The sequence below is a fragment of the Puma concolor genome, chromosome A3 (assembly GCF_028749965.1).
Source record: "Puma concolor isolate L17-30 chromosome A3, mPumCon1.1.hap2, whole genome shotgun sequence".
NCBI lineage: Eukaryota > Metazoa > Chordata > Mammalia > Carnivora > Felidae > Puma > Puma concolor.
The window spans coordinates 51626870-51652993 of NC_141669.1; the positions used below are offsets into that span (position 1 = coordinate 51626870).

Below are 26124 nucleotides of genomic sequence, written 5' to 3' on the forward strand. Positions count from 1 at the left end.
CTGTCTCAAAAATAAATAAACGTTAAAAAAAAAAAAAAAAAAAAAAGAAACGTAAATTGTGAACAGAAATGTAAATTGTGAAGCCCGAATGGTCCAGATTTGGGTGTGTTTGAGGGGCTGGTGCAGCTGGAGGGCGCAAACACAGGAAGAGCGGTGCAGGATGGAGCTGGGTGGCGGGGGTGGGGAGTCAGGAGGAAGGTGCACAGGACCATGGTTTAAGTTTGGGTTTTGTTCTAAGTTCAGTGGGAACGATGTGAGGATTTGAAGCTGAGGAATATCTGTCTCATTTGTGTTTTCTTTTTTTTTATTCTTTTTTATTTTTTTTAATATGAATTTATTGTCAACTTGGTTTCCATACACCACCTCATTTGTGTTTTCAACCATATCCCATCATGCCAGGTATTTGGGTTAATGACTATTTGATTGGTTGATGATTACTTGCCAAAATGAATTAAACTAGGGGTTGGTGGGTGGAGGGGAGAAGCCCTCTGTGGAGATGGCTTCCTTATGGCTAACAAAGACTGACAAGTTAAAAACCCAAAAGTTCAGGGTTGGAAGGCCTTACACGTTTCCAACTACTTAAAAAAATTTTTTTTAATGTTTCTTTTTGAGAGAGAGAGACAGAGAGAGCATGAGCGGGGAGGGGCAGAGAGAGAGGGAGACACAGAATCCGAAGCAGGCTCCAGGCTCAGAGCTGTCAGCACAGAGCTGGATGCGGGGCTTGAACTCATGAACTGTGAGATCATGACCTGAGCTGAAGTTGGACGCTTAACCCACTGAGCCACCCAGGCACCCCTCCAACTGCTTTAAAGTAGAGCGGCCCCGTGACAGTCAGGTCCTGGAAAAGTTGACAAGTTGTCCTAATTTACTCTTGCTTTGCTTCTCCTTTCTCCAGTCTGACAAGACCATTGGGGAAGTTTTTTTTTTTTTTTTTTTTTTTTTTTTTTTTTTTTTAATTCGCTGTGTTTCCTGTGTTATGTTGGTGTGTCAGAGATTCCAGGCAGTGTATGTGTAGAGCAAAGTAGTGAGTGAAGCTTACCATTTTCAGGGACAGGCAGATTAGGGTGAGAGGAAGAAAAGCTGCTCACACATGAAATGAGACCTTTGGGCAAAGGAAAGGACCCCCCAAAATCATGATGACAGAAGTTGTCTCAGGCAGGAGCATGTGGACGAGGTCGCAGTTCCTTACTAAGCCCTATGGAAACATGGGTGATGTCAGTATGATTGTGACCTCAAGAGTCTGGCAGAGCAGGAGGGTGACATCACTGCCCAGGGGACCCAGTGAGCTCAGACTCCAGGGAGGCCTCCTCACAGCCCCTAAAGAGGCGGGAGCAGCAAACATGATGATGAAGAGAGCCCTAGGGGCTGAGCTGCTTTCATCAGCTGTTCAATTATTGTTCTTTTCCTTCACCCTCCTGCCGGCATAGAATTGTACCTCAGGACTGGGCAGAGAGACAGAAAGAAGGAGCACTGAGGCTCTGTACCCAAGACATGGTAGGTCGTGTGGGGTGAGCTATCAGCTGGGGCAAGCCCCTGTCCCCAAGGAGCTCATGGTACAGGTGGACAGACAGACTTGAAAACCAGTAAAACAGGGGCGCCTGGGTGGCTCAGTCGGTTGGGCGTCCGACTTCGGCTCAGGTCATGATCTCGCGGTCCGTGAGTTCGAGCCCCACGTTGGGCTCTGTGCTGACAGCTCAGAGCCTGGAGCCTGTTTCAGATTCTGTGTCTCCCTCTCTCTCTGACCTTCCCCCATTCATGCTCTGTCTCTCTCTGTCTCAAAAATGAATAAACGTTAAAAAAAAAAATTAAAAAAAAAACCAGTAAAAACAGTAGAAGAAAGTGTATGAGCTTTGAGGTTAGGCCTGACTCCTAACCTCAGTCTGTCACTTAGTTATTTACTATCTGACTTGGGTACGTTATTTAACCACACTGGGCCTCCGTTTGTCATCATTAAAATGGAGATGGCAGGGGGGCGCCTGGGTGGCGCAGTCGGTTAAGCATCCGACTTCAGCCGGGTCACGATCTCGCGGTCCGTGAGTTCGAGCCCCGCGTCCAGCTCTGGGCTGATGGCTCGGAGCCTGGAGCCTGTTTCTGATTCTGTGTCTCCCTCTCTCTCTGCCCCTCCCCCGTTCATGCTCTGTCTCTCTCTGTCCCAAAAATAAATAAACGATGAAAAAAAAAAAATTAAAAAAAAAAAAATGGAGATGGCAGGGGCGCCTGGGTGGCTCAGTTGGTTGGGCGTCTGACTTCGGCTCAGGTCATGATCTCACAGTTCGTGAGTTCGAGCCCCATGTCGGGCTCTGTGCTGACAGCATAGAGCTTGGGCTACTTTGAATTCTGTGTCTCCCTCTGTCTCTGCTCCTGCCCCGCTCGTGCTCTGTCTCTCTCTCTCCTTCAAAAAGAAATAAAAAAACATTAAAATGGAGACGGCAATTTTTGTCTCACAGCAGGATGACTGTGAGGAGTGAATGAGAGAAATCATATCATGTTCCTAGAACCTAGCAAGTGTTTTTTTTTTTTTTAAAGTTTATTTAGTTATTTTGAGAGAGAGGGAGAGACAGAGAGAGGGAGACAGAATTCCAAGCAGGCTCCGTGCTGTCAGCTCAGAGCCCAGTGTGGGGCTCGAACCCACAACCTGTGAGATCATGACCTGAGCCAAGATCAAGAGCCAGATGCTTAACCAACTGAGCCACCCAGGCACCCCCCCCCCCCCCCCCCCCCAGAATTCGGCAGGTATTTAATGAATGGTAGCTGTTAGTATTGCCACTGCTTCAGATCACACAGTATGACAGAAACAATGTGGGGTCATGTATTCATACAGTTGTCTCGGGAACAACATGAGTTTGAACTGTGCAGGTCCACTTATGTGCGGATGTTTTTCAGTACATTTATTAGAAACGGTTTGCTGATTTGTGACAATCTGAAAAAAACTCTCAGACAAACCGTGTAACGGTTGATTTGCATTTCCCTGAAGGTAGCTCTGTGAAGAGGTCTTCAAGGTGATTTGGAAGGGGGCTGAGAAATTATACGATTCATTATACTGATGTGGATGCAGATGCAGAGAGACTTTGAATGATTTGAGTAAGGTCACTCATAAACTCGTGGCAGTGGAGGGTATGGGTGAGATGGCATGGCCAAATGGTCAGGAAATGGGCCTTGGAATCAGGTGCACTTAAGTATGAATACCAGTTTCAGCATTTACTAGCTGTGAGACTTGAGGTATTACCTAATCTCTCAGCTTTCTCATCTGTAAAATGGGATACATGATATCTACTGCAGAGGATTACTGTAAGAATTTAATGATGTATGTGAAGTGATTACTTTGTGTATTGAGACTGGTGCACAGAAAGTGCTGAATACATTTTTAACTACCAGTGCTGGAACTGAATTAAAGGCCCCCCGAGTCTTAGTTGAGTGCTTTTTTGGTCATTCCATGCTGACCTGACATTCTCTCTATTTAGCAGGCATTCAGATCAGGCAGGCTGTCTTCACTGGAGCTTTTGTGCACCCCTCACTCCAGACACCCTTGTTGGTAACATATGAGATCTCTGGATTCAGTGGGGCCTCAAAAAAGCTGCTGACAGTAGCAGAAGCTAGTTTAATCACTACTATACATATCCGGTCTGCATACCAGTCTTCTTCCTGTGATGGACAAAAAGTTTTTTGCTGAGCGAGATGCTAAAATGCTGAAGGGACCGTCTGTCATGTATTTTAAGGGATCTTTAGAAATATGAAAAGCTCCATACTTTCCCTGCCCCTCCTACATCTGTCTGGGGTTGTTTAAGCATGAGTAATTAAATAAAATGAGGACAGCCAGAGATTATCTAGAAACAGACAGGTTTGGCAACTTGCTCATTTCTTGGCAAACACCAGGACTTGTAACTCATTCTCCTCACTATTTGTTTATTTTTATAATTTTTTTTCAACGTTTATTTATTTTTGGGACAGAGAGAGACAGAGCATGAACGGGGGAGGGGCAGAGAGAGAGGGAGACACAGAATCTGAAACAGGCTCCAGGCTCTGAGCCATCAGCCCAGAGCCCGACGCGGGGCTCGAACTCACGGACCGCGAGATCGTGACCTGGCTGAAGTCGGACGCTCAACCGACTGCGCCACCCAGGCGCCCCAGTATTTGTTTATTTTTAAAATGCATTTTCAGTTAATAACTACCATTTTTACTGAAAAAAAGCAATATATGCACAAAGGAAAGAATTCCAATCCAAGAGTGCATACATAATTAAAAATGATCTTTCTCTTACTTCAGCCCCCTTCCTTCCTATCCCTCTCCTGGCTACCACTACTGTTAACAGTTTCTTGTGTATCTTTTCAGGGATATTCTATGTCATATTTCATGTATATATGTAAGCATATATATAAATATTTATTCTTCTCAAAAAATAGCAAACATATTCTATATACTGTTTCATGCTTTGCTTTTTCCCGACATGCTTTGCTCAACCCGACAATTTGGAGATAGTTTCGTATCTATACAGAATACAGAGTGTTTTCTTTTTCTCTCTAATGATTGCATAATAAATAATTCATGGCATATGGCTGGAGCAGAAATGATTTATTTTTATTTATTTTTTATTTTTATTTATTTTTTATGTCAGATAATAGTTAAGTTTTCTTTATGTTTTAATAAGTTATTTAAATTCAACTTAGTTAACATGCAGTGTAGTATTGGTTTCGGTAGAAACCAGTGATTCATCACCTGCATGTAACACCCAGTGCTCATCCCAACAAGTGGCTTCCATAATGCCCATCACCAATTTAACCCATCCCCTCAACCACCTCCCCTCCAGCAACCCTCAGTTTGTTCTCTGTATTTAAGAGGCTCTTATGGTTTACTTCCCTCTCTGTTTTATCTTATTTTAACTTCCCTTCCCCTATGTTCATGTGTTTTGTTTCTTAAATTCCGCATATGAGTGAAATCATATGATACTTGTCCTTCTCTAATACACTTAGCTTAGCATAATACACTCTAGCTCCATCCACATCATTGCAAATGGCAAGACTTCATTCTTTTTGATTGCCAAGTAATATTCCATTGTGTGTATGTGTGTGCATCTTCTTTATCCTTCATCAGTCAATGGACATTTGAGCTCTTTCCATAATTTGGCTATTGTTGAAAGCACTGCTATAAACATCGGGTGCATGTGTGGAGCAGAAATGATTTGGCCTCAACTTCCAGTTTGGTTCTTGCATGCCTTTTTTTTTGTTGTTGATGGCAAACAATTCTTCCAGTCACTTTGCTCCGAACTGTGGAGAGATACCCACGGTCCTCTATCCCCATATCTAGTAAGTCATGCCAGTTCTACTTTTTTCCATTTATTCTCTTTCATTCTCACTGCTACCTCCCTGGATTAGGCCTTAAAATTCTTATAGAATTCAGCTGTCTCCAAATTTTCTTTTCTTTTTTAATTTTATTTTTTATTTTTTAAAATTTACATCCAAATTTGTTAGCATATAGTGCAACAATGATTTCAGGAGTAGATTCCTTAGTGGCCCTTACCCATTTAGCCCATCCCCCCTCCCACAACCCTTCCAGCAACCCTCTGTTTGTTCTCCATATTTAAGAGTCTTTTCTGTTTTGTCCCCCTCCCTGTTTTTATATTATTTTTGTTTCCCTTCCCTTGTGTTCATCTGTTTTGTTTCTTAAAGTCCTCATATGAGTGAAGTCATATGATTTTTGTCTTTCTCTAATTTCACTTAGCATAATACCCTCCAGTTCTAGCCACGTAGTTGCACATGGCAAGATTTCATTTTTTTTTGATTGCAGAGTAATACTCCATTGTATATATGTGCCACATCTTCTTTATCCATTCATCCATCGATGGACATTTGGGCTCTTTCCATATTTTGGCTGTTGTTAATAGTGCTGCTATAAACATTGGGGTGCAAGTATCCCTTCGAAACAGCACACCTGTATCCCTTGGATAAATGTCTAGTAGTGTAATTGCTGGGTCGTAGGGTAGTTCTATTTTTATTTTTTTGAGGAACCTCCATACTGTTTTCCAGAGGGGCTGCACCAGCTTGCATTCCCATTTTTTTAAATTTTATTTTTTATTTTTTAAAATTTATCTTTTTTTAAGTTTATTTGATTTGAGAGAGAGAGAAAGAGAGAGAAGGGGAGGGGGAGAGAATCCCAAGCAGGCTCTGTGCTGTCAGCTTAGAGCCTAACACCGGGCTGGATCCCACCAGCCATGAGACCATGACCTGAGCCCAAATCAGGAGTCTGGCACTTAACTGACTGAGTCGCCCAGGTGCCCCTCCAAGTTTTGTCTCTGCTCATGTTGCACAATTGCTCTTGATCACATTTCCTAAAGTCAAGGTTCTGATTGTGTCACTCTTCTTTAAGACCTCCGGTGGATTCTCATTCATTGTCTTACGTAAAAACTGAAACAGTGATCAATAAATATGATTTTAAAATTCTAACCTGGGTAATTTATGGAATGCAAATCCCTGGATCAGGATGTTCAGAGGGTTTACACCTTTAGTCTGTATTAAAAAAAAAAAAGTTTACAAGTGTTCCAGATGCAGTTGGTTGTTTGACCAAGTGTAACCATCAGAGTAAGGTACACAATTTCTCAGCCCAGTATTTCTCTTCAGGGTGCATTTGCAACCCCATCTTTTACTACTGCTTCTCTACACGCCAGTGCATGTGAAGTTTTTGTTGGCTTTCTGGGCACTCCTAACACCTTCTAGTCACAACTTTTAAACTACCAGACCCAACCTTTCTATGAATCCTTCACAGCCAGAAGTAGCCCTGAACTCGATTTACACGAGTAAGCTTAACTGGCTTACAGCCACATTCTATCTTATCTTAGTTTGGGGATTCTCCAACCCCCCTCCCACCCCCTTTTAAAGCTTGTAAGATCGCTGCCTGCGGAAACCCATTTTGTCTTTTATTATTTGAGTGTCCAGAGCCTTGTGCACTTTGTAGCAAGGGCCTTAAAGAAGAAGCTGTAGAATCAGTGTCATTTCCTAACTTGATCACCATTGCACATGCGGTATCTTTAACTGTTCCTGGCTTATAGTGGGGCTTTCAACACGTATTTGTGGATTCAAAGAATAAATGAGCGGGGTTCAGGCGGTCGTTGCCTGGTGAACTACAAGTCCCAGCGGGCATTGCGTCGGACGTCGGCGGACGCGGTGATGCAAGGGGGCGTGCCGAGCCCGAGGGAGGGGTCGTCCTGCGGGTAGCCGGAGGCCGGGGAGGTTCTGGAGCCTAGGGTGAGAGAGGGAACGAAAGGTGAGCGGGGCTGAAGGAGGGGACGCACTGCCTGGCGCCCCCAATCTATGGAGAGGGGTAAGATGGCGGAGGCGGAGAGCCTGGAGACAGCGGCGGAGCACGAGCGGATCCTGCGAGAGATCGAGAGCACCGACACGGCCTGCATCGGGCCCACCCTCAGGTACCCCCCGGGGACCGGGGCCACCGACGGGCGGATACGGGCTGGACGGGGGCCAGGCTCCTTCGGGGCTGTGTGTTTGGCCGGCCGCCCGCAGGGCCAGCGCCAGCCCCCCGTTTCGGGGATCCCGGCGAGCGACCTCCACCCTGGGCAAGGCGGGTCTCCCTCCACAGCCTGGACATGGGGTCCCTGCTCGACCGCCGACGCCCACAGCCCAGTTACTCCGGAGGCTCCTCTTGCCTTCCTCCAGGCTGGGGCAGCCTTGGTTCTGCCTCCGAGGCCGGCTCCGAGCTGGGCGACTAGAGCGCGCCCGGCAGATGGTGGCTTTTAGCAGATCTTCCCCCTGGGGACATCACCCTTCCTCTCCGACTCAGACCCCATCCTGTCCTAGACATAAGTCCTGCTCTACGGACAAAACAGAAATTCACTCACAGTCTGATGATGGGAAATTACACTCTTGCCTCCATAAAATCACAACCACTTCTCAGAAATGAGTTTCTGAAAATCTTAGGCCTGGAAGGAAGTTTCCCTCAACCCGCGCCCCTCTCTGGGTAGCGGGTACTTGTTGAACCCTGTTAGTAAGACGACCTCTTCCAAAGGTGCAGCCTCAAGGTAGTCTCATCGCTGAGAAAAAGTTGTCACCCCTTCTGCCCACCCCCCCATACCATTACTTTGCCCTCTCACCCCCATTCTATTTGTAAATGTCAAAACAAACTCCACCTACCTCAGCTTAGTGTATTTAACAAAACTTAGGTACCACTTACTATGTACAGTGCAAGAAATTGTATTCAGCAATTTACAAGTGAAACTTATTCAAACTGCAGAACAATCCTATTAGGTACTGTTATTATCCTCATTTTACAGATGAGGCACAGAGAGGTTAAGTGACTTGCTCATGGTCACAGAGAAAATAAAGTAGGGGAGTAGTGATTCCTACTCAGGCTCTCTGGATCCAGGGTCTGCATTCTTAACCTTTTTTGTAATGTCTCAATTGGTGATTATCGTATATCTATACTTCCTGTTAATTATTCACCAGATCCAATTTCCAACCACCTTTCCCTTTCCCCTCAGTTTACTAGTGCCCTGGAACTTACTCATCTTCATCCTTCCTGTTGTACCTGCTGATCTTCATGCAGTCAGTAGACAGATAATTCTACCCACCTTGCACAGTCTTGGGGCACTACTTCTCCCTTCAAAGCAGTTATTACTCACTGCTTGTTGTTTTTTTGTTTTGTTTTGTTTTTTTTTCATAGGGAGAGTTGTCTCATGAAAGAGTGTTTTTTTTTTTTTTTTTTTTTTAACTTTTTTTTATTTATTTTTGGGACAGAGAGAGAGACAGAGCATGAACGGGGGAGGGGCAGAGAGAGAGGGAGACACAGAATCGGAAACAGGCTCCAGGCTCCGAGCCATCAGCCCAGAGCCTGACGCGGGGCTCGAACTCACGAACCGCGAGATCGTGACCTGGCTGAAGTCGGACGCTTAACCGACTGCGCCACCCAGGCGCCCCATGAAAGAGTGTTTGAAGGAGGGGCAGGCTGGAGACTCTACTCCTCATCTCCACCTGCACATCTTTCTTCTCCAGGGCACAATGGTAGCCTGCTTCTCTCTGCCATCTCTGGTCATGACCATCTTTAGTAGTTTGCCTTTGTCCTTCATTGCATTGGGATCATGACCATCATACTGCTTTCTTTTCCCATTTTCTTGAGCTCTTAAGGGTGAATGATCCTTATTTCATTATCTTTACTTTTATAAAAACTGCAGACTGCTTATCAGTATTCTAAGTGTGTTACTATCGATTATTAATATTTGGTTTTTATAACACAAAATGTTACTGGAGTTATTGAGGATGCTGTTTCAGTATTTAACTAAGATATTTGGCTACTGAGCCAAGCAAAGTTCCCACTGGAGCATCTGGGATTGCTAGAGTTTTAAAGAAGGGTTCTTTATCAGAACACCATTAATATTGTCTTGAGTTGGTTGTGGTTTTCAATTGCTGTCCTTGGTTTATATGATAAGTGACTTTAATTTAGTGTTGTCAGTATAGTTTGTTGTGATTTATTATGTTAATTCTCTACTGAATCATAATGCATATTTGTTCAGCCAAATTTTGGCCTGTAACTTTCTAGTGTATTGATTCAGGATATATGCATTAGGATTAAAATACATTACCTTTTCTCCCTAAAATTCGCTTTATTATTATTACTGAATTATTTTTCCACTGGTAAGTGGGGTTTTGTGGGGGTAGGTGGATGAAGGGATCTTTTGCCCAAAGGGGACATGGTTTAAAAAAAAAAAAAGGGTTTGAGGGGCTCCTGGATGGCTCAGTTGGTTGGGCATCCGACTCCAGCTTAAGTCGTGATCTCGTGGTTGGTGGGTTCGAGCCCCGCATCAGGCTCTGTACTGATGGCTCAGAGCCTAGAGACTGCTTCAGAGTCTGTGTCTCCTTTCTCTGCTCCTCCCCTGCTCACGCTCTTTCTCTCTTTCTCTCAAAAATAAATAAAACATTAAAAAAAAAAGGGGGGGTTTGAGAGTTAAGGCACTAGCTTACCAGTTTTAGTTGCTTTTCCGGACTCCCTGGATCATTAGTAGGGGCTCTTCATTTTTGGCCTCATCCTGTCTTTGGCAGATAACCCTAAATCTTACTATCATCCGCAAACATTCAATCACTTGACATTCTGTAAATCAAGTACTAATACCCACTGTCTTTGTCTTTAGTCTACATTGTTCCTGTCCATATTCATAGAGGATGATCTCATTTTTTCCCCTTATCCCATTTACAGGCAGCAGCATGCACAGACTTGATGTTTCAGAGCCCATGCCTTACCCTGGATGCACCTCCATCATTATTACCTCCTCTCCTTTTCCATCGCAGTCATTAAATATATTTAAGGCAGCAGGCTCTCTTCCTGAACTCTACCCTCAACTGTTAATCTCATATGCCTCTTCCCCTCGTTGTAGTCCTTTCTATTTCTTACATCTTTTGAAGTAGTATTTCTAAAGCACCAGATTCTTACCTGTTCCTGAATTAGGTTTTGTAACTGAAGAGGAACTAAGGAACAGACAATAACAGTGAATTGGTAGCAGATATAAGATAATAAGGTATAAGATTATAGCCATCCCTACAGTTCCTGCTCTTCACAAAAATCCATTTAGCTACATTGCCTAACCAGACTTTTTCCTTTGCCAACTATTACTTGTGAATCATGACTTACTTTCTTTCCCTTCTGTGATACCAAATTATTCTTCCAGTCTTACTCCTTTTGGTTTGCGAAGCCAGAGTAGCTTGACTTTTTCATTTTATATTTATCCTTATTTTAATCTTGAACAGTGAATGCAATGGTAGTCAATTTCCATATACCATAAGGGAGAGTGCCTCTCCTTTTTCATTGTATTCTGAAAGGCCCAAGCATATCTGCACATATAGAGGCTGTTGCCCAGCAAATTCTTTTGGGAAAGCAGCCATCTCTTTCTTCTCTGTCTTTATCTTAAAAATTATTTCATTAGCTGCAAGTCCTAATTTGCAGATGAGGAAAGAGGCTCATAAGATATTAGGGCCTGTTTTGCTTTTAAAATGATATTGATTCCTGCTCTGTACTGCTAATACTAAAATATTGATCAGAAATCACTCATGAACAGTAGCTCCACATTTTCTTATTTCAAATCCCATCTCTATATTTCTAGTCTTCTTTCATATCATTTCATATAATATCAGTTTCATATAACATTCAGGAGAAGTCATTTTCTAATTTTGCTCTTTGGATACCAGCAATTAACATTCAGTCTTTTTTTTTTTTTTTTAAAGTAGGCTTCATGGCCAGCGACCCTGAGATCAAGACTAGAGCTCAGATCAAGTTGATGCTTAACTGACTGAGCCACTCAGGGCCCCAACTTCAGTCTTAACTGCTATTTAAGATTTTGTTTTTAAGCTTTTAAATTTAACAGTGAAATATACTGCCTGTAAAAACACAGCTCTATGGAGATATAATTAATATTCCAAACAGTTCACCCATTTAAAATATACAATTCACTGGTTTTAGTATATTCACAGAACTGTATAAACATTACCACAATTTAGTTTTAGAACATTTTCATCACTTTTTTTCTTTCTTTTTCTTTTCTTTTCTTTCTTTCTTTCTTTTTTTTTTTTTTTTTTTTTGGTGACATAGCAAGTTTTCAGGGCACATCCATGTGGTAGCTTGTATTGGTACTTAATTTCTGTGAATATATAAAATGGATATACCACATTTTATTTATTCAGTTGATTGTCATTTAGGTTTCCTTTGGGGGCTGTTAGAACAATGCTTCTATGAACATAAGCGTACTAATTTTTGTGTGGACATATGTTTTTATTTCTCTTGGGCATATACCTAGGAGTAGAATTTCTGGGTCATACGATGCCCCATGTTTAACATTTTGAGGAACTGCCAAGCTGTCTTCCAAAATGTCAGCACCATTTTACATTCCCACCAGCAATTCATGAGGGTTCCAGTTTCTCCACATTCTTGTCGGCACTTGTTATGATTTTTTTTTTTTTTTTTTTAATGTTAGGATCCTAGTGGGTTTGAAGCTGCAATTCACTGTAGTTTTGATTTGCATTTCCCTAATGGCTAATCTTTTCATGTGCTTATTAGTCATTTGTTTTTATCTTCTTTGGAGAAAAGTCTATTCAGATCCTTTACTCATACTCAGTTTTTAATTGGTTTGTCTTTCTATTGTGGAATTCTAGGAGTTCGTTTATATTCTAGATATAAATCTCTTACCAGATATATGATTTGCAAATATTTTCTTACATTCTGTGAGTTGTCTTTTCATTTTCTTGATGGTATCATTTGCTGCACAGAAGTTAAATTTTTATGTAGTCCAGGGGCACATGGGTAGCTTAGTTGGTTAAGCATCTGACTCTTGATTTTGGCCCCGGTCATGATCTCACGGTTTGGGGTTTGAGCCCTGCGTCAGACTCCATGCTGATAGTGTGGTGCCTCCTTGGGATTCTTTCTCTTTCCCTCTTTTTCTGCCCCTCTCTCCCTCATGCTGTCTCTCTGAAAATAAATGAATAAGCTTAAAAAATTACTTTGTAGTCCAGTGTATCTATTTTTTATTTTTTTTCTTGTGCTTTCCTTCTAGACTGTTGCTTTATATACTTTGTTAGAAATCTATACTATTGGTCTAGGAACAATTTTTTTTTTTTTTAATCTTGCTTATTTAACTAAGTTGTAAATTCGGTTCTTACAGGAAACAAATTGGGTGATGTTTTCAAAAACTGTTTTGCTTAAAGTCATTTGATAATTAAATATGGAGACCTGTTTTCCTCATTTGCTACTTCTGTGCCTTTGGCCACGTGGCTTTGTTTTCCATTGTCTGCCCTCCCCCATTATCTAAGTTGTACAAAACCCAGCTAATCATAATCTTTGGTTCATGACGTGTTATCATTATTGGCACATGCGTGGACCTCTGTAAGCAGTTAATTATTTTTATAAGCAGCTTACCACCCAAGTGGGCACATTTTTCTCTTCTGTTAAAATGGAGATGATACCATGTACATTGCAGGGACAGTATTTAAAAAAAAAAATGAGATAAAGCATTTTTCACGGTACCTGCCATGTAGTAGTCACTGACATAATATGAGTCATCTTCTGCCTGTTACCTTTGAGTTTGCTATGTGGCCTTAAGTCTATTTTGGGAGTTATGTTAGTTTATGGCTCCTGGTCTTTTTTTTTTTTTTTTTTTTTTTGCTTGGACTCAGCTATTTGAGGGATATAATATTCATCAATAATCAATCAGACCTATCAAAATAATTATTTTGGGATGGAGTGGAGAATGGAGGAAAAGACAGGAAACAAAGTTATAAAAGCCCCTCAGGTGATTCTGATATACTCTCTCCTTGACAGTCAATGAGGAGAAAGAAATGATCTCTCATTGCTGATTGCTTATTTTTTAATAATAGCTCCCTTTTAAAAGTAATATTTTTATATTTCAATTATAAATGTAATGTGGTTTTTATTTCTTATTTTTTAAAAATGTAATATGATTTTTTTTCCAAAGTTTATTTTTGACAGGGAGAGAGAGACAGAGCATGAGTGGGGGAGGGCAGAGAGAGGGAGACAGAATCCGAGGCAGGCTCCAGGCTCTGAGCTGTCAGCACAGAGCCCCATGTGGGTCTTGAACCCACAGACCGCGAGATCATGGCCTGAGCCGAAGTCGGACACTCAACCGACTGAGCCACCCAGGTGCCCCAAAATGTAATATGATTTTTAAAAATAAGAAACAGACAGTAAAAACTTAATCCTACCACCCTGTCTAAACTCTTAGATTTGCATATTTCTTTTTGGCTTTTTCCATATATATTTTATTACATTAGGTATTAGAAGAGTACCATCATGTTTTATCTTGGTTTTCCAGTTGATAGGTTATATACAGTTTTGTGCATTGTTATACATTATATAGCTATATTGTTTTAGTGGCTTTATTCATGAATTTACTCATTCAACAAATATTAATTGAGCAACATTTATGCACTGGATATTCTTACCACCTCTGGGGTACAGCAGAGAACAAATCCAATGAGTTCCTGCCCTTATGGACCTTACATTCTAGTGGAGCACTCACAAGAATAAACAAACAAACAGATGCATAAAGTAATGCTATTTAGTGATTAGTGTTTCACATGATGGGGTATTGTTTTCAATTAGGTGTTTAGAAAAAGTTACTGTGGCAAAGCTTTGAATAGAGTGAAGGAGCAAGCCATGTGGCTCTCCAGGAGAAGTCTTTTCCAGATGGAGGGCACAGTTGTGTGAAAGCTCTCAGGAGAAGCGTAATGGGGGGAGGTGATGGTAGGAGGTTAGTCAGGGTCCAGATCACGTAGACTAAGGTATAAGAGAGTTTTGAGCGGCAGAGTGACATGCTCTGAATTAGGTTAAACAAGGAACATTCTGGATGCTGTGTGGAGATGGAGTAAGAGAGGAAACAGAAATCAGTCAAGGGGTATTTGCAGTAATAACAGGCAGGAGGTGGCTGTGGCATGCAATAAGGTGTTGGGGAGAAGGTGATGAGAAGTAGGTGGATTTAAAATATATCTTGAAAGTAGAGCCAAAATGTTGGATTAATTTTGGGTGTTAAAGAAGAGAAGAATTAAGGATGATTCCAAGGCTCTTGCTTAAGTAACTGGGTGAATGGTGATTGCCATTTATTGATACAGGGACTAGAAGGAGAGGAACTTTATCTTCATAGCACTTAAACTACTGCCTGACACATAGGCTTCTCCACTAGAATTTATTTTCCAGGAGGGGAGAGATTTTCTTTCTTTTGTTTGCTGCTGTATCCTGGGAATCTAAAAGGGTGCTCGTATAGTTGGTGCTCAATAAATATTTATTGAAAGAATAGGATACAAGAATTGTACCACAAACTGTTAATTATCCGGGGTTGATGAACTGATTTGTGGATTAACTGTCTTAAAAAACGTGTCTAGCCTTTTGAGAGAAAACAAAACTGCTGAAAATCTGGAAAACTTCAATTTATGAGATGTATTTATTTTTTGGAAGTACATATAATTAAAATTTTTAAAAATGTTATTTATTTTTGAGAGAGAGATTAGGATTAGAATTATACATATGGGAGAAAGGGGATGGGTGGCATTAAATAAATTTCATTACCATACGGAATAGGAGAATGAGTTTTTGTGGTTTCATAAAGAGAAGTTAGGTTTTATTTTAATAATGTCATTGAATTGTTAAGCAAATTAGAAAAACGAAAAACTAAAAAAGCCCTCTTATAGCTGATAAGACAATAGTGATTTGGTTCAGTTAGCAATGGACTCTGTGTCTGATTTTATTTGGGCTAAATAAACAAAAATTTTCATTGAAGTTCTTCCAGGGGAAGGTTATTCTGATGTGTTATCTGATTAATTAGATTCAAACTACACAACATTAGTAATCAGAGAGAGAATATAAATGGGAGGATAGTCTTTGTCAGCCATTCCTTTGTTGAATATCAAGAGTTTATTAGTTGTCAGATCTCATATATAATGCTGATGAAACTGATCTCCTGGAGATACAACTTTGGAGATAAAATACAAATAGATGAATTATCCTTATTTGTCTGGGTTTGAAATATTTTATTCAAAAAATGGAAAGAAAAGGATAAGAATCATGGACCTAATAAATATATCTTTTCTCCCATTCCCTCTGTTTCCTTATTTTACTAGTTTGTTGTTTATCCTTTTCATGTTTGTTTATTTTTGAGAGAGAGAGAGAGAGAGACAGTGAGACAGTATCTGAAGCAGGCTCCAGGCTCTGAGCCTAAGTCAAACGCTCAACCGACTGAGCCACCTAGGCGCCCCACTTTCATTGTGTTTTTAATGCAAAACTAAGCATTTATAATTTTACTTTTCCCCCTTTTATGCAATAAGTAGTGTGCTATATATACAGTTCTGCAGCTTGTTTTTTTACTCATCAGATGGTGTATCCATACCCATATGCAGAGATTTTCCTAATTTTTTTTGTTCCAGCTACATAGTATTCCATCATGTGAATATACTGTGGTTTATTCAGCCAGTCTCCTATTTCTGTTTAGTTGGGTTATTTCTAGTCTTTTGCTAGACAAAATAATGCAGTAATCATTAACCTTGAACATTGGTCATTTCTTACTGTACTTTTCATACTTTATCTGTAGGGTAAATTCCCAGAAGAATGATCGTTGGGTAGACTGATGAGTATGTATATAATTTGGTAGGTATTATACTTTTTAGAGGTTGGATCATTTTGTTCTCCCTCTAGTATTCTATGATATTACTCATTTCTCCATAGTTTTTTCAACAAAGTGTGCATTCGACTTGATTTTTCGCCAATGTAATAAATGATAAATGGTATTTCTGTGTAGTTATCATTTGTAGTTTATTGTGAGTGAGGCTGAACATCTCTTCATATGTTTAAAAGGCTTTTTGTATATCTTTGTGTGTGTGTGTGTGTGTGTGTGTGTGTGTGTGTGTGTATGTGTGTGTGTATTGTCTGTCTCCTTTGCTTATTTTTCTATAAAGTTGGCATTTTTCTTAAGAGCATCAGTAAAGAACCTTTCATTGTTATGCCTTGCTTAAATACAGCAGGAGTATACAAAATGCAATGAGTTTTGGTTACGAAAACAAAGAAACCATTGTTTTTTAAGGAGTGAAAGCTTCAAACTTGCCTTTTCATTATTTTAAGTCATAAAGGTATATGAATAAGCAGACATTTTGAAAGAGTAAAAAAAATCTTCTATCAGGAGACTGATAATTTGAAATCAGAAGATTTTAGGGGAAATGCAGTAACATTATTAGATAAGGCCGCTTTATATACAAATAAAATTCTTAGCAAATCAGAAGTTGTCAATGTTTTAATAAATTATTTACCTTAAAGTATGATGCATCTCTTCACGTGTTTACATAATTTCCAGCATCAACACAACTAGTGTATGAATTTATTGCAAAAAGTAATTGATAAGGGCAATTTTTAGTATGGTTTTGGAAGCAGTTTAGAAATTTAGATGACATCTATGACATAGTTTTAATTTGGAATATAATATATATGAATATTAATTAGGTCATTGAAGGAAGCAAAGATTTTTCTGATTCTTTGTCATTGAAGTTGATAATTTGTAGCATTTGCCAATGATACAACAATTGTTTTAATTATGTGCCTTAGTGAAGCTTTCTGATGAAGGCAACTTGAATAAATAAAATCAGTGACTGGCTGATCTATGAAATGTGTGAATCGGGATTGAGATGCTGAGCAATGATGACAATGTAAATTTGCTTGGAGGAAATAGCAGAAAAAGCAGGGGTGGGACGGAAAGACTTAGTAAAAATAAAAACTGAGTTCATGCAGAGCTGAGCTTAAACACTTGAGACCTGAGGTGATTAATAGGTTATTTCTTAGAGATTCGTGCTATGGCTGTGGGAAAGAAGAGTAAAGCCATTTTTGTGATGCAGTAGTATTTGCTGAAGTATTTGGAAAACAAAGATGACAGTTTGCTTGAAGTCTGACCATATTGCATGGACTTTGTTCCAGTCTTCAAGTGAAGGAGAATTCAGTGACAACATTAATGAAATATTTTAATACTTTGGCTATTTAAAAAAAAAAAAAGATTTGTGGTGTGTATCTATAAATTTATATTATATTTTACATTTCTAGATGTCTGCAGAATGGTAAATGCTTTCCCTTAAATTGTAGGTAACTTAATACTATTTCTGTCACATCTGACTAGTCATCTTTTATTCTGGTTAATTGACAATCGACTATTCTTTATCTCTCTTTTTTTCTGATTCTCTCCTTGACTTGTTCTAGAAAGGAATTAGACAGTTTCTAAAAATGTACGTGATTTACAAAGTACATATAATAGATGTGGTGAGGAAATTGGGTAAGACAAAAACAAAGGTAGGAAGAAGACTATGAAGTCAAGAGTGAGAGCAATTAAAAGATTCCTATTTGGGGGCGTCTGGGTGGCCCAGTCGGTTAAGCATCCAACTTCGGCTCAGGACATGATCTCACAGTCCGTGAGTTTGAGCCCCGCATCAAGCTCTGTGCTGACAGCTCAGAGCCTGGAGCCTGCTTCAGATTCTGTGTCTCCCTCTGTCTCTGCCCCTCCCCTGCTCATGCTGTCTCTTTCTGTCTCTGAAAAATAAATAAACATTAAAAAAAAAAGATTCCTATTTGAAGGCCTATACATTTTGTAAAGGAGGTAGGCCATCAGTTTGGCTCTGGGCTTTCCAGCAACTAGTGCAAAAAAGAGACATGCACTGTTATTTGAGTTATGGTGTTGTAAAATTAAAAAGTAGTTACTTAAGGAGAAGCACAGCTATTCTTGGTTCTGAGTAAGACCAGAGAACTGTTTCTCCCATATGTCCTCACAAAGAAGGCCCTGTATAATGTAACTTTAATATCCATATAGTAAATGCAGCAATATGTGACAGGCTGTTTCTTATATTGTCCTTTAGTGAAAGCATATGGCATAACCAAAATACAATTTAGTAAAGGCAGATCTTCAGGGAGCCAAAAGAATTCAGTTCACTGCTGGTCTTGGCTTAATAAAGGCACAGAGTTTTAATATCTGTAGTGGAAGTTGAAAGTGCATTATCCAGCCCCCCCCCCACTTTTATTTTTTGATCATTGATCCCTTTGAGAAAGTTATGAGCTCTATCTCCCTTTCCTTAGTAAGATGCATATGTATCCAGTTTCCATGATTTCTGATATGGAAGAGTATATGCATTGCATGTATGTTGGTTAATTCTTCATAAATACTATTTTTAATAGTCAAGTTTTTTGATAATTAAAGAGTATCAGTAAATACAAAGTTATGTATTTTTTTTTTTTTTTTGCCCATTTTTCTGAATAATCACTTGCCTATATTAAGTACAGAGCTATATATGCTTTAGAAGTAAATAAACGAGGGGTGCCTGGGTGGCTCAGTCGGTTAAGGATCTGACTCTTGATCTCAGCTCAGGTCTTGAACTCAGGGTCGTGAGTTCAAGCCCTGCATTGGGCTCTGTGTTGGGCATGAAACCTACTTAACAAACAAACAAACAAACAAACAAACAAATAAATAAATGTAAATAAAGCAGCTGGAGGTTGGATCAGTACCTTTTTATAAAAGTTAAAGAGGCTGACGTAAGCCCCCTTATTCCTACAGAAGAAGTAGAGTGAGAGTATCCTATGATAGGGCTAAGATTCTTCCTTAGAAATAATTTAGGATGTTTTCTAGCACTGAAATAAATGCTGTTAAATCCACAATGATTTACATGCTACTTTTAAAAAAATTAATGATTTTAATTAAAAAAATTTTTTTTAACGTTTATTTATTTTTGAGAGACAGAGTGTGAGTGGGTGAGGGGCATAGAGAGAGGAAGACACAGAATTTGAAGCAGGCTCCAGGCTCTGAGCTGTCAGCACATAGCCCGACACAGGGCTTGAATTCACGAGCCTTGAGTTCATGACCTGAGCTGAAGTCAGACACTTAACTGACTCAGCCACCCAGATGCCCCTTAAGTTTATTTATTTTGAGAGAGAGAGAGAGAGAGAGAGAGAGAGAGAGTGCACATGCATGCACAGATGAGAGCGGAGGAAGGGCAGAGAGAGAGGGAGAGAGAGACAATCCCAAGCAGCCTCTGCACTGTCAGTGTGGAGCCTGATGCAGGGCACAATCCCACGCCTCTGGGATCATGACTGAGCTGAAATCAAGAGTCGGACACTTAACTGACTGAGCCACCCAGGCGCCCTAAGTCCATGATGATTTTATTTAGAACAATCTTAAATTTGATGCTAAAAATAACCAACCTGCGTTGGCTATTTAAAAAATTACCAATGAATAAAGTAACCATAGATGTTTGCCTTAAGCTATATAATTTGGAATATACTGTCTGGAAAATGTATGCATTATTAAGGAGGCTATTTACCTAGAGTGTATGGAACCTACCGTTCTAGATTTATAAATTAAAAAAAATTGAGATATGTAACTCCAAGAGCACAATGATTGATAAAAAAGATATTTAAGCATGTAGTATGTATTTGTATAACTGTAATTTAGAACTTTAAAACATGCATTACCCAGTGAAATATCCAAGTTAATAAGAATTCTCACAGTGCAACTAACTAGATTACCTTAATGTGATTTTTGATGATACATGTGGCTTGGAACTCTGTTAAAATACCTGCCTGCTGTTCACAGTCTTGAGGATAATCACGTTAACATATACCTTGCACTGTAGTGAAATTACCTTCAGTCACTACTGTGGTTTGATAATCAGATTGATCAATAGATAAAAACAAAAGTAAAGTAAAAACAATGACAATAATGAAAATTATTTTTAGAGCAGTTCTATCATTTTTTGAGTATTTAGATGCTTCCAGTGTTTAGTATGCTAGATAAATGTTCTGTTGTATGTTAGATAAATGATAAAGACCATTTGCCAAAAATGATGATTTGGATTAAAATACAGGCTCTTTTGCTATATTTGTTTTTGATTAAAAAGCTGCGGAGTAGCACAGGCTTTTAATTTGATTGTGCTTTTATATACTGGAACATGACAAACTCTGATGAAAGCACATCTTTTGGCACCATGATGTTGTCTAGTGGGGCACTGACATCTTGTGTGTGCAAGCCAGGTGTCTTTGCTTCTATTGTTCTCAATCTCTGTTTTCGAAACTTGCTTCCTTATGTTTTTCTCTTTGCTAATTGTACTTTTGTTTCTTTCCTCATATTTGTGCTTGCTTTTTTGTTTTTGTACCGCCCTTCTATTTCCTGTAATTTAGAACTTTGAAAACACACATTATTCAGCGCAACATCTAAGCAGGCAAGAATCGTCACAGTGCAACTAACTTTCATTTACTGGAATAGCTCTAGTGCCAATAAACAATAGAACTCTAAAAGGATTGATATGAAATGTGATCTTATCAAGCAAAATGAATAAATAAAAACAGATCCTGAGCTTGACTGAATCTATGTTATGAAACACTTTTAGTATGGAGTTTGATTTTGGGAAGGACATAACATATTAAAACAAAAAAAAAAAAAAAAGGAAAGAAAGAAATAGGGAGCTAGCTAAGCAATTTGTTTTTGATGAGGTAAAAGAATTTCTTGACATGTGAAAGGAAGAAGGGTACAATGAAGGTCTTTTGGCATTAGAGTAGCAAAAGTAAGAGGAAAATGAAATGAGAAGAACTCTTGAAATCTAAAGAAAAATACGTTATTAGAAGCATTTTATTTTATTTATTTTTAGTGTTTATTTATATTTGAGAGAGAGAGAGAGAGAGACAGAGCCAGAGCGTGAGTGGGGGTGGGTCAGAGAGAGACAGGGAGACACAGAATCCCAAGCAGGCTCCAGGCTGTGAGTGCAGAGCCCAATGTGGGGCTTGAACTGAAGAACTGCAAGGTAATGACCTGAGCCAAAGTCGGATGCTTAACTGACTGAGCCACCCAGGTGCCCCTATTAGAAGCATTTTAAATGGTAGATGTGGATGTGACTATATATATTATTAGCTTTTTTAAAAATTAAACTTTTAATTTTGAGATAATGTAGATTCACATGTAGTCATTAGAAATAATACACAGATCCCTTGTACCTTTACCCAGTTTCCTGCAGTGGTAACATCTGGCAAAACTGTAGTACACTAACTATATCATGACCAAGATGTTGATATTGTGTCTTCAAGGTCAAGTTTTAGAATACTTCCATCACTATAGAGCCCTCACATTGCCTTTTTTACAGACACAACCACTTTCTGTCTCCATCCCCTCTTTAGCCCCGGACAATCACTAATCTGTCCTCCATTGTTATAATTTTGTCATTTCAAGAATGCTATATAAATGAAATCATATAGTATATAACTTTTTGGAACTGGTGCTTCTCACTCAGCGTTAATTCCCTGGAGATTCATCCAAGCTGGTGTATCTGTAGTGTGTTCTTTTTTATTGCTGGGGGGTATTCCATAGTATAGCTGTCCCACAGTTTGTTTAGTCATTCACCCAGTGAAGAAGATCTGGGTGGTTTCTAGTTTTTGACTATTAAAAGTAAAGCTGTTACAAACAATTGTGTAAAGGTTTTTGTGTGCACATAGGTTTTCATTTCTCTTGGGTATATACCTAGCTCTGGAATTGTTGGAGCATATGGTCACTCTATGTTTAACTTTTTGAAGAACTGTGAAACTTATTTTCCAAAGTGCCTGCACCATTTTACATTCCCACTAGCAGTGTGAGGATTTGAGTGTCTTTAGATCCTTGCTTGCATTTGGTATTGTCACTGCTTTATTTTAGCTATTCTGATAATGTGTATAGTAATATCTCATTGTGCTTTTAATTTGCATTTCCCTAATTGCTAATTATGTTGAACATCTTTTCATATGCCTGTTTGCCATGTGTATATCCACTTTGTTGAACTGCTTCTTCATTTCTTTCGCCCATCTTCGAATTAGGTATTTTTTTTATTTTTTATTTTTTTTATTATTTACAAAACTTTTAAGCGTTTATTCATTGTTGAGAGACAGAGGGAGACAGAGCGTGAGTGGGGGAGGGGCAGAGAGACAGGGAGACACAGAATCTGAAGCAGGCTCCAGGCTTTGAGCTGTCAGCACAGAGCCTGACGGGGGCCCGAACTCACAGAAGGCTTGATCATGACCTGAACCGAAAGTTGGACGTTTAACCGCCTGAGCCACCCAGGCGCCCCTAGGTATTTTTTTTAATGTTGAGTTTTGAGAATTCTTGAGATACTAGTCTTTTGTTGGATATGTGGTTTGCAGGCAGTTTATTCCACTCTGTAGCTTGTCTTATCACCCTCTTAATAGGGTCTTTTGCAGATCAGAAGTTTTTAATTTTGATGAAGTCTAATTTATCAGTTTTTCCTTGTATGGATCATGCTTTTGGTGTCAATTATAACCACTCTTTGCATAGCCCTAGATCTGTTTGTTTTTTCCCCTAAAAGTTTAATAGTTTTACTAAAATGTACAGTCTGTGATCCATTTTGAGTTAATTTTTGTAATTTTGTAATTTTTTGTATAAGGAGTGAGATTTACCTCAAAGATTTTTGTTTTTATTTTTGCCTATGGATGTCCAGTTGCTCTAGTATCATTTATTGAAAGGTTAAAACTATTTGTTGAAAAGGCTGTTTTTCCCCTACCAGGCTGCTTTTGCACCTTTGTCAAAAATTTCTCAGGTATATTGGTATGGGTCTTTTTCTAGGTTCTCTTTTTTTGTGTTGATCTTTGTGTCTTTTCAAAGAACCAGATTTTTTTTATTGATTTTTTTTTTTTCTATTTTTCTGTTTTTAATTTTATTGATATCTACCTTTGTTTTTATTATTTCTTTCCTGGTGCTTGTCTTTTTTTTTTTTTTTTTTTTTAATGTTTATGTGTTTATTTTTGAAAGGGAGAGAACACGAAGGGGAGAGGGACACAGAATCCAAAGCAGGCTCCATGCTGTCAGCACAGAGCCCGATGCGGGGCTTGAACTCACCAACCCTGATGTCATGACTCTAGCTGAAATCAAGAGTCAGATGCTTAATTGACTGAGCCATGCAGGCGCCCATCCTTCCTGCTGCTTGTCTTATATTTATTTTTGCTCTTTAGGTTCTTGAGGCATAGGAGCTGTGAATTTCCCTCTCAGCATTACCTGTGTCCTGTAAATTTTGATATATTGTATTTTAATTTTCATTCAGGTTAGCGTATTTTTCTTTTTTTTTTTAAGTTTATTTTTTGAGAGAGTGGGCGAGGGGCAGAGAAAGAGGGAGAGAGTGAATCCCAGACAGGCTCTACACTGTCAGCATGTAGCCCGATGTGGGTCTCGAACCCATGAACCCTGAGATCATGACCTGAGATGAAGTTGAACACTAAACCAACTGAGCTACCCAGGTGCCCCAGTTTAGTGTGTTTTTCAATTACTCTTTAGACTTCCTGTTTGACCTATGAATTATTTAGAAGCGTGTTGTTTTCTTTCCAAGGGTTTGAACATTTCTTGTTATCTCATTATTGATTTCTAGGTTGATTCCATTTTGGTTGGAGAACATACTATGTTTGATTTCAGTTCTTTTGAATTTGTTGAGTTTGTTTTATGGCCCACAGTATGGTTTTTCTTGGTATATATTCTGTGTATACTTTAAGAGAAGGTGCATTCTGCTGCTGTTAGAGTGTTTTACAAATGTTGATTAGATCCCATTGGTTGGTGGTGGTGTTGTATATCTTTGGTGATCATCTGTTTCTGTCAGTTGTTGAGAGTGATGTTGAAGTCTCTAAGTATAATTGTGGAATTGTCTATTTCTCCTTTGAAATATGTCATTTTTTCCCTCACATATTTAGCAGCTCTGTTGTATGGTACATACACACTTAGGATTGCTATATCTTCTTAGTGGATTGAGCATTTCATTATATAATGGTCTTCTCTGTCCCTGATAATTTTCTTTGCTATGAAGTCTACTTTATCTAATGATAATTTAGTTAAAATTAATGTTTGTTTTTATTTAAATCAGTCTTTTTAAAGAAAATTTTTTTAAGTTTTTATTTATTTTCGAGAGAGAAAGAGAGAGAGTGCGTGCGTGCATGCTCATGCGCGGCAAGAGGGGGAGGGGCAGGGAGAGAGAGAGAGAGAGAGCGCGAGAGAGAGACACACACACAGAAACTGAAGCAGGCTCTAGGCTCTGAGCTGTCAGCACAGAGCCTGACGTGGTGCTTGAATCCACGAACCGTGAGATCATGACCTGAGCCGAAAGCAGATGCTTAACTTGACTGAGCCACCCAGGTGCCCCAATATTTGGACGATATATTATTTTTCGTCCTTTAACTTTTAACCTACTTCTATCATTATATTTGAAGTGAATTTCTTATTGATAGTGTATAGTTGTGTTATGTTTTTTAATTCACTCTATCAGTCTCTGTCTGGAACATTTAGAACATTTACATTTTATGCATTACTGATATGGTAAGGCTTTAATGTTTTGTTGTTTTCTGTTTATTCTCTCCTTTTTTGTTTCTGTTTTTCATGTCTTCCTTTGAGTTACTTGAATATTTTTATAGAATTCCATTTTGATTTATCAGTAGTGTTTTTGAGTGTACCTTTTTGTAGTTTTGTAGTTTTTTTTTGGTGGCTTCTCTAGGTGATGACATTATTGATTCGTAACTTATCACAATTTACTAGTGACATTGTGTTACTAGTTTAAGTGAAGTATAGAAATCTTACCTCCCTTTTATGTCCCTTTGTCTTTCTTTATTTATACTTCTCTTAAACATTTCCTCTGTAAACATTTAGACCCATCAGTTTTTAAATTTGCTTCAAGCAGGAAACCTAATTTAGAAAAGTTAACAGAAGTAAAGCCTATTGTTTTTACTCATATTTTTGTTTACTGTTTTATATTTTCTTTACTGATGTTCCAAGATTTTTTTTTTTTAAATCATTTCCTTTCTGTTTAGAGCATTTCCTATAGACATTCTTTTGCAGTAGGCCTGCTGGCAACAAATTCTCTTTACATGAGAATGGCTTAGCTTTCCTTCACAAGAGAATGTCTTGATTTCCCCTTTAGAATATCCTGAAGGATATATCTGCTGGGTGTAGGATACTAGTTTGACAGTTCTTTTATTTCAGCAAGTGTTGTGTGTTTTTTCTGGCCTCCATGGTTTCTGATGAGAATGTGCTATCATTTAAGTTGTGTTTCCTCTATAGGAAAGGTATCCTTTTTCTATGGCTAATTATAATATTTTTTCTTGGTCTTCAGTTTTCAGGAGTTTAATTATGATGTGTTTAAACTGGCATGGGTTTCTTTGGGTTTATTCTGTTTGGGATTCACTGACCTTCTTGAGTCTGTTGGTTTATGTCCCTTGCCAATTTGGACTGTTCAGTCATTATTTCTTCAAGTACTTTATTGCCCCACTTTCTTTCTATTCTCCTTCTGGGACTCTGGTGACACAGATGTTAGATCTTTTGTTACAGTCCAACAGCCCCTGAGGTTCTGTTCATTTCTTTCAGTTTTTTTTCCCCCCACATGTTGTTCAGATAATATAATTTCTACTGTTCTGTGTTTTGGTTCACTGATTCTTTCCTCTGTTCTATCCACTCTGCTCTTGAGCCCATCCACTGAGTTGGTTTTTTCTTTTTCTTTTTTATTTATGTTGTTGTATTTTTCAGTTCTAAACTCTCCATTTGGTATTATCATTATTATTATTATTATTATTATTATTTTTTTTTTTTGCTGAAGCTCTCAATCTTTGTGT

The 26124-nt window shown here is 39.0% G+C and overlaps 1 protein-coding gene across 8 annotated transcripts in view; it reads left to right on the forward strand.

Moving 5' to 3' along the window:
- The first annotated feature begins 1317 nt into the window (after window positions 1-1317).
- The window catches only part of EXOC6B (exocyst complex component 6B), a 618440-nt gene continuing 593633 nt past the window's right edge, over window positions 1318-26124 (forward strand). For 5 of the 8 annotated variants that reach the window (XM_025932555.2, XM_086700857.1, XM_086700859.1 and 2 more), the window contains exon 1: window positions 7180-7414. In XM_025932555.2, the coding sequence (XP_025788340.1) occupies window positions 7302-7414 (113 nt within the window). In that variant the 5' untranslated portion in view covers window positions 7180-7301. Of the gene's footprint in view, window positions 1495-7179; window positions 7415-16078; window positions 16135-26124 lie in introns of those variants that run through there. The other 3 variants (XM_086700864.1, XM_086700858.1, XM_086700860.1) reach the window with 3 other exon arrangements.